The 12,149-nt window shown below is 52.6% G+C and overlaps 1 protein-coding gene and 2 long non-coding RNA genes across 3 annotated transcripts in view; 2 read left to right on the top strand and 1 right to left on the bottom strand.

Annotated features, from left to right (window-relative positions):
• Window positions 1-7,354, top strand: part of LOC129645895 (uncharacterized) — a 27,529-nt gene extending 20,175 nt beyond the window's left edge. Inside the window, exons 3-5 of the long non-coding RNA XR_008711539.1 lie at window positions 5,983-6,031; window positions 6,628-6,775; window positions 7,249-7,354. This is a non-coding gene — a long non-coding RNA (uncharacterized LOC129645895). The remainder of the gene's footprint in view (window positions 1-5,982; window positions 6,032-6,627; window positions 6,776-7,248) is intronic.
• TRERF1 (transcriptional regulating factor 1) overlaps window positions 1-12,149 on the bottom strand; it is a 209,787-nt gene that overhangs the window by 25,633 nt on the left and 172,005 nt on the right. The window contains exons 8-13 of the mRNA XM_055571403.1: window positions 11,540-11,845; window positions 7,783-8,170; window positions 6,669-6,735; window positions 5,282-5,421; window positions 5,046-5,149; window positions 3,448-3,523 (exon numbers count right to left, since the gene is read on the bottom strand). Of these exons, the coding sequence (XP_055427378.1) occupies window positions 3,448-3,523; window positions 5,046-5,149; window positions 5,282-5,421; window positions 6,669-6,735; window positions 7,783-8,170; window positions 11,540-11,845 (1,081 nt within the window). The remainder of the gene's footprint in view (window positions 1-3,447; window positions 3,524-5,045; window positions 5,150-5,281; window positions 5,422-6,668; window positions 6,736-7,782; window positions 8,171-11,539; window positions 11,846-12,149) is intronic.
• On the top strand, window positions 7,349-12,149 carry LOC129645894 (uncharacterized). The gene is made up of 3 exons (XR_008711538.1): window positions 7,349-7,614; window positions 11,300-11,344; window positions 11,854-12,149. It is a non-coding gene; the product is annotated as an uncharacterized LOC129645894 (long non-coding RNA).

Here is a 12,149-nt window from a genome sequence, read left to right as displayed (position 1 = left end):
GTCCCTAGGGTCAGTGGGCTGACACCCTCCCCCTCCCCACCCCACACTCATTCATTCTCCCTGGGGATTCCTGGCTAGTGGACTATTATCAGCAGGGGTCCCTAATAAGATGATTAAGCCTAATTACAAAGAGCCTAATTAACAGGAGGAAACCGGTGCTGGAACAGTATCCAGAGGAGAAACGTTCTGAGCTTCGGTTGCCGGGAAACAGGCTCTGGATGGTGGTGAAATTTGGGGCAATCTATAGAGAACGCAGGCAATTAAAGAGAGACCTGGAGGGGTGAGAGAAAGTTTGGGCACAGTGTCTTTTAAAGAGGGCCTTTCTATCTTCCTTTCAATCTTTTAAAAACTGTTATTGATGCTGTCACAGAGGTTACATAAGAAAGACATGTTCATTGCAGAAAAAGGAGGACTTGTTTTTATACCAGATCTTCATTTCATGAAAGATTTTCCAAGATGGGTGAAGGCTGAGTAATTTTTTTAGGGGTGCATGTGAACTGGGTGATACCAAAGTTCCCTCTGGAGGCAAAGGGCAGGGAGGCCTTGGTCTGAATCCAGAACCTGAGCTTGTCCACTAACCTTCTTCTCTCCAAGCGCCGTGTCAGGCCAAGGAGCAAAGTGCATAGTAACTTGGTTCCTGCCCTTTGCGGGGGTCAGTCTCCAGCTAGCAACATGGGCTAAGAATGCCTGCAAGGTGACTTCACAGCTGTGGTTCTTTCAAAGTATTCTCTGGAGCATGTAATTCTGTCTCCCCACCAAACTGGGGCAACTTCCAAGACATAGAACAGCCTCCCCCGACTGAATGGGTATTTCCTCCAGGTCTCTCCAGGTCAAGGTTCAGGACCCCTTGAGAGCTTGGGCTGTGGGGGCGCCCATACGAGCCTCTGCTGAACTCTTGCCAAAAGTCCCAGGGCCAGCTCTGACGCCCCTCCACTCTGCACCCATCTGCAGGAATGACCAGCTCAGCGGAAAAACCAAGGATGCTGGAAGTCCTCTAATCACAGCCAGGCATCCTCGCCCCCTTGACACCCCTATGCTTAAGCCTTCTCCACCCAATCCAGCCGCTGACTGGGAGCCACTGCAAACAACAGCTGCCCACACATGGGTGGAGGGTGCGGAGAGAAAGCTGGACCAGGCGCTTTGGTGTCAGTTTGAGAGCCCTGAAGGCCACAGCAACAGCGCCACCCTCTGAGGATTCTAACAGAGCTCCTCCAGGTTTGCCGAGCAGCCCACCCACACCGGCGTCTCTTCTGGGCTCCAGAACTGACTGTTCTTCCTTTTTCTTTCTGAACTGCTTGGGGTGGGATGGGGTGGAAGGGCAGTCAGGAGTAAAGTCAGGGAAGTGATTTTCAAGGGCCCCTGTCTCCCCCAAATTTAGTCTCCCCCCGAACCCAGTCTTTCCACCTTCCCTCCAGGGCACAAGCCAGGGAGGTCTGACCTCTCTCTAGACAACTGGGAGTCTGGAGTTCAGCCCTTCCAGTTGTGTCCGACTCTCTGCGACCCCATGGACTGTATAGCCTCCAGGCAAGAATACTGGAGTGGGTTGCCATTTCCTCCTCCAGGGGATCTTCCCAATCCAGGGATTGAACTCGCGTCTCCTGTGTCTCCTGCTTGGCAGGCAGATTCTTTACCACTGAGTCACCTGGGAATCAAAGTTTTTAGTCCTATTTCAATGTTCTTTTTTGTTTAGGGTGGGGGTAGTTTCCAGCCCACAGTTTTCCCATCTTTTTCACGTCATGACACATATTAAAAAAAAAAAAATCACAATTGTTGCTTGGCATGTGGTAAAGAACCAGAGGGGATTTAGGTTCCAGAAGAGGTTGCTCATTGCTGGAGCTGACCCGCCCCAAGGCGCTGGCCACCCCAGTCACCCCGGGGGCGGAGTGCAGCCGCGGCAGATGGTTGGGAAGTCTCACCCACCGAGCAAAGAAGCTTGACACAGGCTCCAGGAGGCTGGACGGCCTGTCAGGGTTTAATGGGTAGCAGATGACGCTGGGAATTAAGAGAGGATTGAATTGTTTCCACAGCAGATTAGGGAGAACTCCCACATCTTCTAGCCACACTCAGGGAAGACACCGAGCAGGAAATGATGGAGACAATATTAAGAAACTGGCTCCTTGAGGCAGACAGTGGAGGCGGGGACAGGGAGTCCTCTGAGAGCACCGTGGTACCTGCAGAACAGCCCTCCCCTGAGGCCACATCCGGCCACCTGGACCAAGGCCTGGAAAAGGCACCACTGGGTCCCGAAGGCCACTGAGGTACTGTGCAGGGTCCCCCCAGGCACCAGAGACACCTTCAAATGAATACCACCAAGGGGCACTGGAGGATCCAGCCCTCTCGGAAAGAGAGAACCTGGGCAGGCTTGTGGAGACGCCAGAACAGACAGGGCTACCGCTTAACAGAAATACAGACGCTGACTCTGACTTCACTTGTCACCACAGGCTCCCCAACCTGTTACCTTGTCTTTTCACCATTCTCACCACATTCAACTCTCTAAGGTGTGTGCTCCTTCCCTCTCATTGGTGATGCCATCATTAATCCACCGGCTTCTAAGACAGTGTACATGCATGTGTATGTGTGTATCTATGCGTACAAGTATACGTCTAAGTGTATATGTTCGTGTGTGTGTGCTCAGTAGTGTTCGACTCTTTGCAACCCCACGGACGGTAGTCCACCAGGCTCCTCTGTCCATGGAATTCTCCAGGAAAGAACACTGGAGGGGACTGCCATTTCCTACTCCAGGGGATCTTCCCGACCCAGGGATCGAACTCGAGTCTCTCGTGCCTGCATTGGCAGGTGGATTCTTTACCACTAGCCCCACCTGGGAAGCCCCATGTGTATACGTATAGGTACATGTATACATACGTGTCTTTCTCCTGCCATTCGTGTGACCTGTTGTTTAATAACTGCCTCCTCCTCAGACTCCAAACTGCATAAGGCAAGACTGTGTCAAAATCCGTCACTGTCACTTCCTCATTTTAAATTGTTCAATAAATGAATAATAATGGCTACTAGAATGTGCCAGGCAAGAGGCTCCATATGCTCTCTAGTCTTCACAAAATGCCGTAAGAGATGGACTATGAGCCCCACTTTACAGGTGAGGAAACCAAAGCCGCAGAGGGCCATGGGGAGCAGGCAAGATTGGATTCCAAGGCCGAGGGGCCACTGTGAGTTGTTGCCTCCGTGCTACCCTCTGGGGCTCTCTCCCGCTGCCACACGCGGGGCCCCTGTCCGCTGCTGCCCAGCTCTTAGCACACCCAGGAAGGGAGGAGACAGACAGACAAATGCCCAACAGCGACCAGTCGGTGGACACAGCTGCCCCACTGGCCACGCCCCAGAGGCCCAGGGAAAACAAGCGGCACCGAGGAGAGAACAGGTGCTCTCTGTTAGTAAAGGGGACACGAGCGACATGCAAACAGTGAGCCCTGGTAGGGCTCCGGCACCTACCGGCATAGTGGTAATTTGCTAAAGGATGACATTTTAACCTGACTGGTTTCCGCAACAGCAGCATTTCCAGAGCAGCCTGCAGACCCACGGGAGAGAAAAGGCGAGAGTCATTTATGGGGCTGCGCATCCTCGGAAGACCAACTATCCCACAAGGAAGATGAGCCAGCATGGCAGGGCCCAAGGTGGGGGTGCTGGAGGGGAAACAAGGGGAGACTCCCCTATTTGGGGTCCTCCTTCCAGTCAGCACCCAACAGGTGTCATTCTAATATCTCCCTTGCCCATGCCTGCAGCTAGCTAGTCATCTCACAGAAACACAGGTGGCAGCCCAAATGCCACTCCTTCCTTGGTGAGGGCCCTGGTGTCAGAGATACGGTGGGGCCTCCTATGAATGGAGGCTGAGTCTCTGGGGAAGGGTTCTGAGGAAATGAGTGGGTGACTTGGAACTGTTTTTGCAGAAAAAAAAAATTACATGTTTCACTATAACTGAACACAAACAGCTGTATTAGTAATAACTGTACTGCACATTGTCCTTCCAGGGAGCCTCACTAAATAACCTATTCAAATCTGCCTCCTTCAGCCTTGTTGGGGTTCTTTAAAAATGGCACAAGTGGAGTTGAGTAGTGGATGGTTTAGGGGCAGAGCAAGGTCTGGAATCTTGCTACTCCAAGTGCGGTCCATGGGCCAGCAGCCTGAGCATCCTCTGGGAGCAGGTTACAAATGTAGCACCTTGGACCCCAACCTCCTGAACTGCTATATTTTAACAAGCCTCTCCAGGGGATTCGTGTGCGTGGTAGAAGTTTGAGAAGCACAGCTCTGCAGCACTGATCTTAAAAGGTCAAGGGGAGTTTTCCAGTGTTCTAGAGAATCTCTGAAGGGTATCAATAATCTTGTGAGAAGGTAGTACTGGGACATTTGTTTGCTTATGCATTTTCATAAACTTACAAAGCAGGAGGCTAGCTCTGGTATAAGAATCATGTATTTACTGAAGGGAAAGCTGAGGCTAGTGACGTAGTGCTCCAGCCAGGGGTCCTGGTTGAGCAGGTAAATGATCAGCTCTGATTCTGGGAGAAGAGTCCCAACATCCTGGCCTGGGTCTGCCAGAGAACTGTGTCAAAAGTGGAAGAAAGACACCAGATGGTGTGCAGCAAACATCTCTCTTTGATTAGGGCAGCAAACGGTTCTATGGACATCAAACTCTGATTTCCATGGTAGGGAAGAATGAAGAGCAGAGAATGACAGGCTTTTTTAGGCCAAGTCTTGTTTTAGGAAGGCCTTCTACCTCCACCACTGCAGACCTGTTTCCTGATGTGAATTACAAGACTGCTGAAAAGAAATTCTAGTTTCCCAAGACAGATGTTCAAATCATTATCACTGAGAAACAGATGTGTACACAGAAGTCCAACTGGAGGTTTTCTTGCAGGCTTTCAAATTCTGACCTATTCATTGAGATAAGGAATATGGGAGGGCACACTGACTGGTCATCATCTTATGAGTTGGTTACACGGGACATGAGACAACACAGGAACTTGGGGAAATGCTTTTCAGAATTTCCACATGAAGAGTATGAACTGGGAAGCCTCCTTTTCATGGTTCCTTACCATCACATCACCTTTGGCCTCGAAGAGAGAGTGCAAAGCAAATTCAGAATTGGTCCCTCCACCTGGCAACGCACTTGAACAGCATAAATTCAGGAGATTCTCCACTGTTGGGAACAAAGACAGGGCACTGCATCAGAGAGAGCTCAGTGTCACCAGAAAGACACACTGATCCTAGAGCCAGAGGCCCCCGGGAGAAATCCAGCCCTTCCGCCCAGTTCTTCCCAGGCTGTCAATACCTCTTTGCTGGAGGTCGTGGTTTTCCAGCTCTGGCCAGGGCTTCCATACTAGTGTGGCCCTGTGTGTGTCCTGGGCCAGGGCAGAGACATCCTGGAGTTCTGGGATCTCCGCTTGGAATCGCAAGCCAATGTTGATGCGTCTTTAAATCACAAGAAGAAAAACAACAGTGTGGTCTTCAATTTGAGACTAAAGGTAAATGTCAGGGACTTGAAAATGAAGGAAACTAGCTCCTTCTGCAAGAAGAATGCAGGGGCATTTCCTCGCACTGTGATCTGAAGATTCCAGGCATGACTTTTTCACTGGGATAAAGAACAGCTTGAAGATTGGGGAGAGATGCCACGGGAAGCAAGGGAGAAGCCTGGCTGGGGATTCTTAGCTCTCTAGAGCTGGGGAGAGGCTTCCCTTGTGGCTCAGCAAGTAAAGAATCCACCTGCAATGCAGAAGACCTGGGTTCGATCCCTGGGTTGGGAAGATCCCCTGGAGAAGGGAAAGGCTATGCTCTTCAGTATTCTGGCCTGGAGAATTCCATGGACTACACAGTCTATGGGGTCGCAAAGAGTCAGACACCACTGAGCGACTTTCACAGCTGGAACAGGGAGGGTGCTAATGCCAACGGGACAGCTGCCCAGAGCATGGCCAAACGTACCACTTGACCCAGTGGAACAAATACGAAGTCTTTATTTTATTTTTATCCTTTCAGGCCACTTTCACATAAACGATCCCATCTGAACCTCACAAAGGCCTGTGAGGTAAGCAAAGCAATGATAAGTATTCCTACTTAATAGATGAGTTAACTAAACTCTACAAAGGTTAACTTTATCAGGATCAAATAACAAAATGGTGCTGGAACCACGTTTCCTGATTCCTGACTCAATCTACTCACCACTCTACCATCTGGCCTCTTTTGCATTTATCCAGGAACAGAAAAAAAAAAATTTTTTTTTTTCTCTTCAATTATATCCCCAACTCAAGTATTCAACAAGCCCATTTGGAGGCCCAGCCAAGAATCTTAGGGAGGGGGTAAAGAAGCAGGGTGGTGGGTGGAGCCTCCTAGGGAGCTAGGTACACTGAGAGAGATGTCACTGGGGACGTGAAGGCCTGTGGCCCCCAATCAAACTGGCTCATGGAGCTGCAGATGGGGACACTAAGGTTCTCCAAATACAAGGCTCCACATTTTTAATGCCTTTAGTCTGTAGAAAAGGCCTTGAAATACTGGAAATTATAGGGTAACCATCATACTTGAGAAATACCATGATCCTACAATTTCTACAACTTCTTGCCCAGTGGCCACTCGGCCCCCAGAAGTACTAGCTATACTTCTTAAAGCTCCTCCTCCCTTTTCTAGGTTGAGGCTTCTGTTCTAAAGAATAATTGGCTCTTCCTTACGGTTCGACATCAACGGTCTGCTCTCCAGGCCCCGGGGTGACCGTCAGGTTGCTGCCATCAATGCTGTCTGAAGCACAAAAACCAGAGGTCACTGGTCAGCAGAGAAGGTACTAAAGAAACTAAACTAAACAAGCAGTTACCTGAACAGTCATGGTAGGGCCCCTCTCCTACCCAAACCATGCAGGAGTTACCCCCGCAGTCCCTGAGGAGCTGGAGTGTGGAGCAACGTGGCTTAGGGTTTCCCAAATAATTTCTTAACACCTGGCTTCCCTGGTGGCTCATAGGGTAAAGAATCTTCCTGCAACGCAGGAGGCCTGGGTTCGATCCCTGGGTTGGAAGATCCCCTGGAGAAAGGAATGGATATCCACTCCAGTATTCTTGCCTGGAGAATCTCATGGACAGAAGAGTCTGGCAGACCACAGTCCATGGGGTCACGGTAGAGTCAGACACAACTGAAGCAACTTAGCACATACACACACGCATTTCTCAGAGTAAGGAGAGGCCAGCTATCTCTCTGGTCTACTACTCTTTTTTTCTTTTCATTAATTTTTTTTTTTTTTTTTTTGCCTGCACTGTGCAGCTTTCAGGATCCCAGTTCCCGGACCAGGAGTCACACTTGGGCCCTTGGCAAGTGAAAGCCCGGGGAGTCCCAACCAATGGACCGCTAGGGAATTCCCCTGTTAAGCTTTCTTGTTCTATGACGTTCCTCTTGCTCTAGAAAGAGATCCTGCTACAGGCCTTGATCTTTTCACCGCGTGCTAAAATGTGGAGGTGTGGTCTTGCAGCTAATCCTATTTGTACGTGTACTTAGTATATTTACTTTGGGTGTCTTAACACGATTCTCCACGGCGCACTTCGAGTGTTTTTTCTTTCCTCCCTCATCCCAGAGAAACCCTAATGAGCTTTATGCGTTGGTCTCCACGGCTAGACTGTGATTCCCTTGAGGGTAAGTATTCTAAGAATTCCTAGCACGCAGCACACGGTCCGAGCCACCTCAAAGGTCTGTGGGCCACCTCAAAGGTCTGTGAGGTGAATGAGACAAGGACAGAACGCGAGCCTTCTCAGGGCAGCACCCACAGCCAGGGTGGCGGCGGCGGGGTTGGGGGCGACTCACTGGAGCGGCAGAGCAGCACGCGCGGCGTGGGCGTCAGGGGCGTGAGGGGCAGCTGCGGGTGGGCGCCGGGGCCGTGGCCGGCGATGAGCACGTTGCTGAAGAGCCCCGAGCCCTGGCGCACCGGGCTGAGCATGGGCGGGGGCGTGTAGGGGGGCAGCTCGTGGGCGGGGTCCAGGAGCAGGTGGTCGCCCAGCACCCGTGGGGAGCGCAGCTGGCTCTGGTACAGGGTGGCGCCGGAGTGCGAGGCGGCGAGGTTGGGTGTGTAGGAGGGCGGTGGCGGGATGAAGAGCGGCTCCGGCCGGTGCCGGAACTTCTTCTTCTCCGCTGGCGCGCTCCTGAGGGCTTCCTCGGCTTTGGCCGCGCCTGGCTGGTGCTTCTTGGGAATTTCCTACGACGGAAGAACGATCCGACTCAGATACGGGGGCTTTTCCCTCAGGCCCTTGCCACAGGTTGACGGGAGGGGGAAATCTGCGTTCTAACGGGAACACGCCCCCCTCCCCCTCCCCCGCCCCCCCCCGACCCCAGCATCCCCTGCCTTGAGAAACGGTCACAGCCATCTCCGACAAGGCGAGATCTGGTGGCTTGGTTAAGGGAGCCGACTTTGGTTTGGGAGGAAATCCCTCATGTCTGGAGACGGATTGGGGCGGTGGGGCGGGTAGGAGCAGTGGGTGGGCAAGAAAGAATAAATTCACATTCTTCACTGCTTATCACCGCATTCCCATCTGCTGAGTGGACTCCAGCTGAGTGGGCCCTTTAATTCCCCACGGGCTCCCCAGAGACGGACCTCGGGGACAGATAACACATGTTCTAAGAAGGGGACAGAATCGTCTATTCAGGGAAGCTGGCAGAGGCTGTGGGGCAGGAAGACGGGGAGGAGGGGGGCGTCAGGCCTCAGCCAAAGCTCCCAGGGCCAGTGACCCACACACTGGGCTCCCCCTTGGAGGTAACTGTCAGGGTGGAGGAGGGCCAGCTGGGATCTCTGAGGCCCCCCTCTCATGTGCTCTCCTAGAAGTGGATCCCTTGACCCTTCCCCCTCACCGCCCTTCACTCCTGCTCCCAGCACTGGTGACTCTCCTCTGTGGCAAACCCTTCTCCCAGGTTGGTTTCCTGTCCGCGGGGTTAGTTTATTTTATTCCAAGCATCTTCTGGAAGGAAGATTTGCCACATGGAAACAGATATACTAATAAGTAAACATATGCATGGAAGGAGATAAAGCAGGGCATGCCAAAGCCAAACATAAACAGATTTGGTGTGTGCCAGCATCAGCTCAGAAAACCCAGAGCTGGGTGAGGCCGGAGAGACAGTGATGCTGTTGGGGGGGTGGGGCGGTGGTGGGGGTGCAGAGGGGATACCTGCAGGGAAATTCTGGGCAGTCTGTGGTCCCCTCCCAGGCCCTGCAGGCCAGCCTGTCACAGCTGTGGTCCCTGGCAATCCTGGTATCCACCTTGGTGCCTTAGTAGGAGGCAGCAGGGGGTGATGGGAAGGGTTGGCCATGGTCATGTGACCTGCCCCAGTCACCCCTCAGCTCTGGGCTTCTCTCTCTCTAACCCCGCTGAAGGCAGTTCTGCTGCCTTCAGCACTTCAGGCTGCCCCTCCTTGTCTCCCCCTCAGTTTCTGGGGTGCCATCCCAGCCCCTAGCAGGGGAGTTTAGGGAAGCAGAGAGGTGGGGAAAGAAGGGGCAGAGGGACTCACCCCCAGGGGGCTCTCCTTAGGCCACAGAGCCCCAACCTGCTTTCTTTCCCCACCAGAGGGCTCCTCGCTGCCTGATGCTGAGATGGAGAGGAATGGGGAAAGGATGCCTGTGACCCCCAACTAGGGGAGCAATCCTGATGCTCTACACCCAGTTCCTGGGTGACTGATGAGGTCAACTGAGGACTCTGCATGTCTTCAACACTGCACCGGAATCCAGACCTCTGACCACAGACAGGGCCAGAGGTCCCTTTGGGGCTCTCTCTCCTTGAGCCTCTGGTTCAGTGACAACAGCTCTGAACTGGAACTTTCCAATCCTCCAGGCAAGGCTCTGAAACTGTGGGCCAGGGAAGGCCCCCAGAAGGTCAGACCTGGATATCACCTGGGAGGAAGTATATACAGAATTCCAGCCAAGCAGGGCCAAGCGCTGAGAGGTTTTAAAAGCTCCCCAGAAAGGTGACAGCCACTGAGGAAGCCCACTCCCTTCCCCCTGAGGTCACAGGAGAAACCATGGTTCTGAGAAGCGAAGGGTCTCAGCTGTCTGCACCCCAACTGACTAGGAGCACAGTAGAGATTAAAACCCAGGGCTCCTCCCTGAACATTTTCATCTCTTAATATATTAAGTGTCATGACCTTGCTCACATGTACTCAGTCCTACTTTATGCTTCCACTTTGGCTTATCTCCTCACAGTATCTTTCTCACCCTTGCCACAAAACCAAGTTCATCTCTGCCTTCAAAACTCTGTCTGGAACTCTCCTCATGATGGTCTTCTAACACCAAACGTCCCTTGCCTTGTCTTAGTCCCTAACGACCTTAGCTCTCGGGGTATATTCCCCACCAGCCCCACGCAGGGCAATGCTGCCTTGGTGTCTCTGTCTTGAATTGAGGCAGACCTGCTGCCTGGGGCTCTGACCCCTGTGTCACTAGGAACCTGACTTTCTCCAGCTTCAAAGTTTCCAAAGGGTAGAAACAGTGTCTCTCCCACCAAATCAGGCACTTCCTGGGCAAAGAGGGGGCCTGGCGGTGTGGTTTCATCTCTCTCCCTGTTGCTGGCCCCCAGACCTGCCAGCTGATGGGAATCCTCACCTCCAGAGGTTCTCCATCTGTCTTTTTCCTCTTCTGAGCCTTGATATTATGTAGAGAACCAAAAAGGCTCTTTCTGGACTTTTCTAGTTCTCTTAATTATTCTATCCTTCTCCTGGCCCAGCCCCTTCTTTATGCCTCCTGGAATCCCAGTGGCCACTTATTCTGTGAGAATAGGTATGACCCAGCACAGCACTTTGTGGGGAGGGGACAAGTCTGATGTAATGAACCATAGGGGTTCCAGACTCCATGGCGGCTGGGGGCAAGGGTGGGGAGGGAAGGAAGGGGAGAAGGAAGGAGACAGAGAGATCTCTGTCCCAGAGCCAGGCTAAGCTGCTTGGGTGAAGCACTTGGAAGCTGAGAAAGAGAAGGACAGTAAGAAACACGAATCTCTTTGCTTTCTTGAGATTGGGGGTGGGTGTCTCAGTGGAATTACTTTGGGAACCTCAATGAATCAGGTCCTCTGAGAGTATTTATTTATGCAGAGGTGATATTAAAAATATTAAGCTTCTGCTAAGGCTGACCATCAGCATGGATGCCTGGAGGACCCACCGTGCCAGGGGGCTACATCTCTGGTGGATGGATCTGGGGAGGTCTGGAGATCCTGGGGGAGGGACCAGGGAGGGCCCTGGGCAGTAGCTCTTTGTGATCCAGAACAGTACTTCCATATTTTAATCATTGTGATCATCAGCTGAGTTATCACCTCTGTTTTTTTTTTTTTTTTCACCTCTGTTTTTAATCCAGGAACATCTTCGGGTCTCTCAGAATCTAATCTGGAACGTGAGCCTGGTAGAGTACTAGGCATTTACTGGGTAGCAGGTGGACTGGATGCAGATGGGAATTTCCAGGGTGGCCACAGGGGCTCAGCCCCAAGGAGCCATGCCACGTCTGAGCTCTGGCTGGTCCCGGGCAGATCTGTCCCCATCTCCAAAAAAGCAAAGGGATGTCCCCACCTCAGGCAGGTGGGGTGGAGCTGCAACTCACAGCAGGCGGGTTGGGGGCAGCCCCATGGGGCGAGTGTGGGGGAGAGAGGGTCATCCTCACGAGCACGGGCATCTCGTCGTCCGACATCGAGCTGGCTGGCTTGTCTCTGGCCGAGGGGGCGGCAGCGACGCTGTTGGCGAAGCCCTGAGAGCTGGGCTTGGGCGGGAGAAGCTTGACAGGGACAGACACGGGCATGACCATAGGCGTGAGGCTTTCCGCCTCGGGAGGGAGCTGAGGTGGCGGCGGCGGAGGCGGCAGTGGCGGCTGGGGCTGAGGCGGAGGCGCCGGGGCCTTCTCTCCTTCCTCCTACACAGACAATAAAGGCTTTGATCCTGGGCTCAGAGCAGCTCCCACAGTGGGGCATGCAACTTCGCTCTTCCTGCAATGTTCCTGGACATCATGCGTGGGTGACAGAGAACCACCTCAGGGCGGCTTCCTTTCTGCCACCCTGAGTCCCTCGGCTCCAGTGATGCCATGGGCAGTGGACAAAGCACTCTATTTTCTACATTTAAAAAATCCTGACCACTTGTATATTCAAACAGACAGTGAAGAAAAATTTTTGTGTGGTTGTCATTACTTTTAATGAAAAGGATCTGGACTTAGAATCAGG

This window comes from Bubalus kerabau, chromosome 3 (assembly GCF_029407905.1).
Source record: "Bubalus kerabau isolate K-KA32 ecotype Philippines breed swamp buffalo chromosome 3, PCC_UOA_SB_1v2, whole genome shotgun sequence".
In the NCBI taxonomy this organism is placed as follows: Eukaryota; Metazoa; Chordata; class Mammalia; order Artiodactyla; family Bovidae; genus Bubalus; species Bubalus kerabau.
This window is presented reverse-complemented; position numbering and strand designations above follow the sequence as displayed.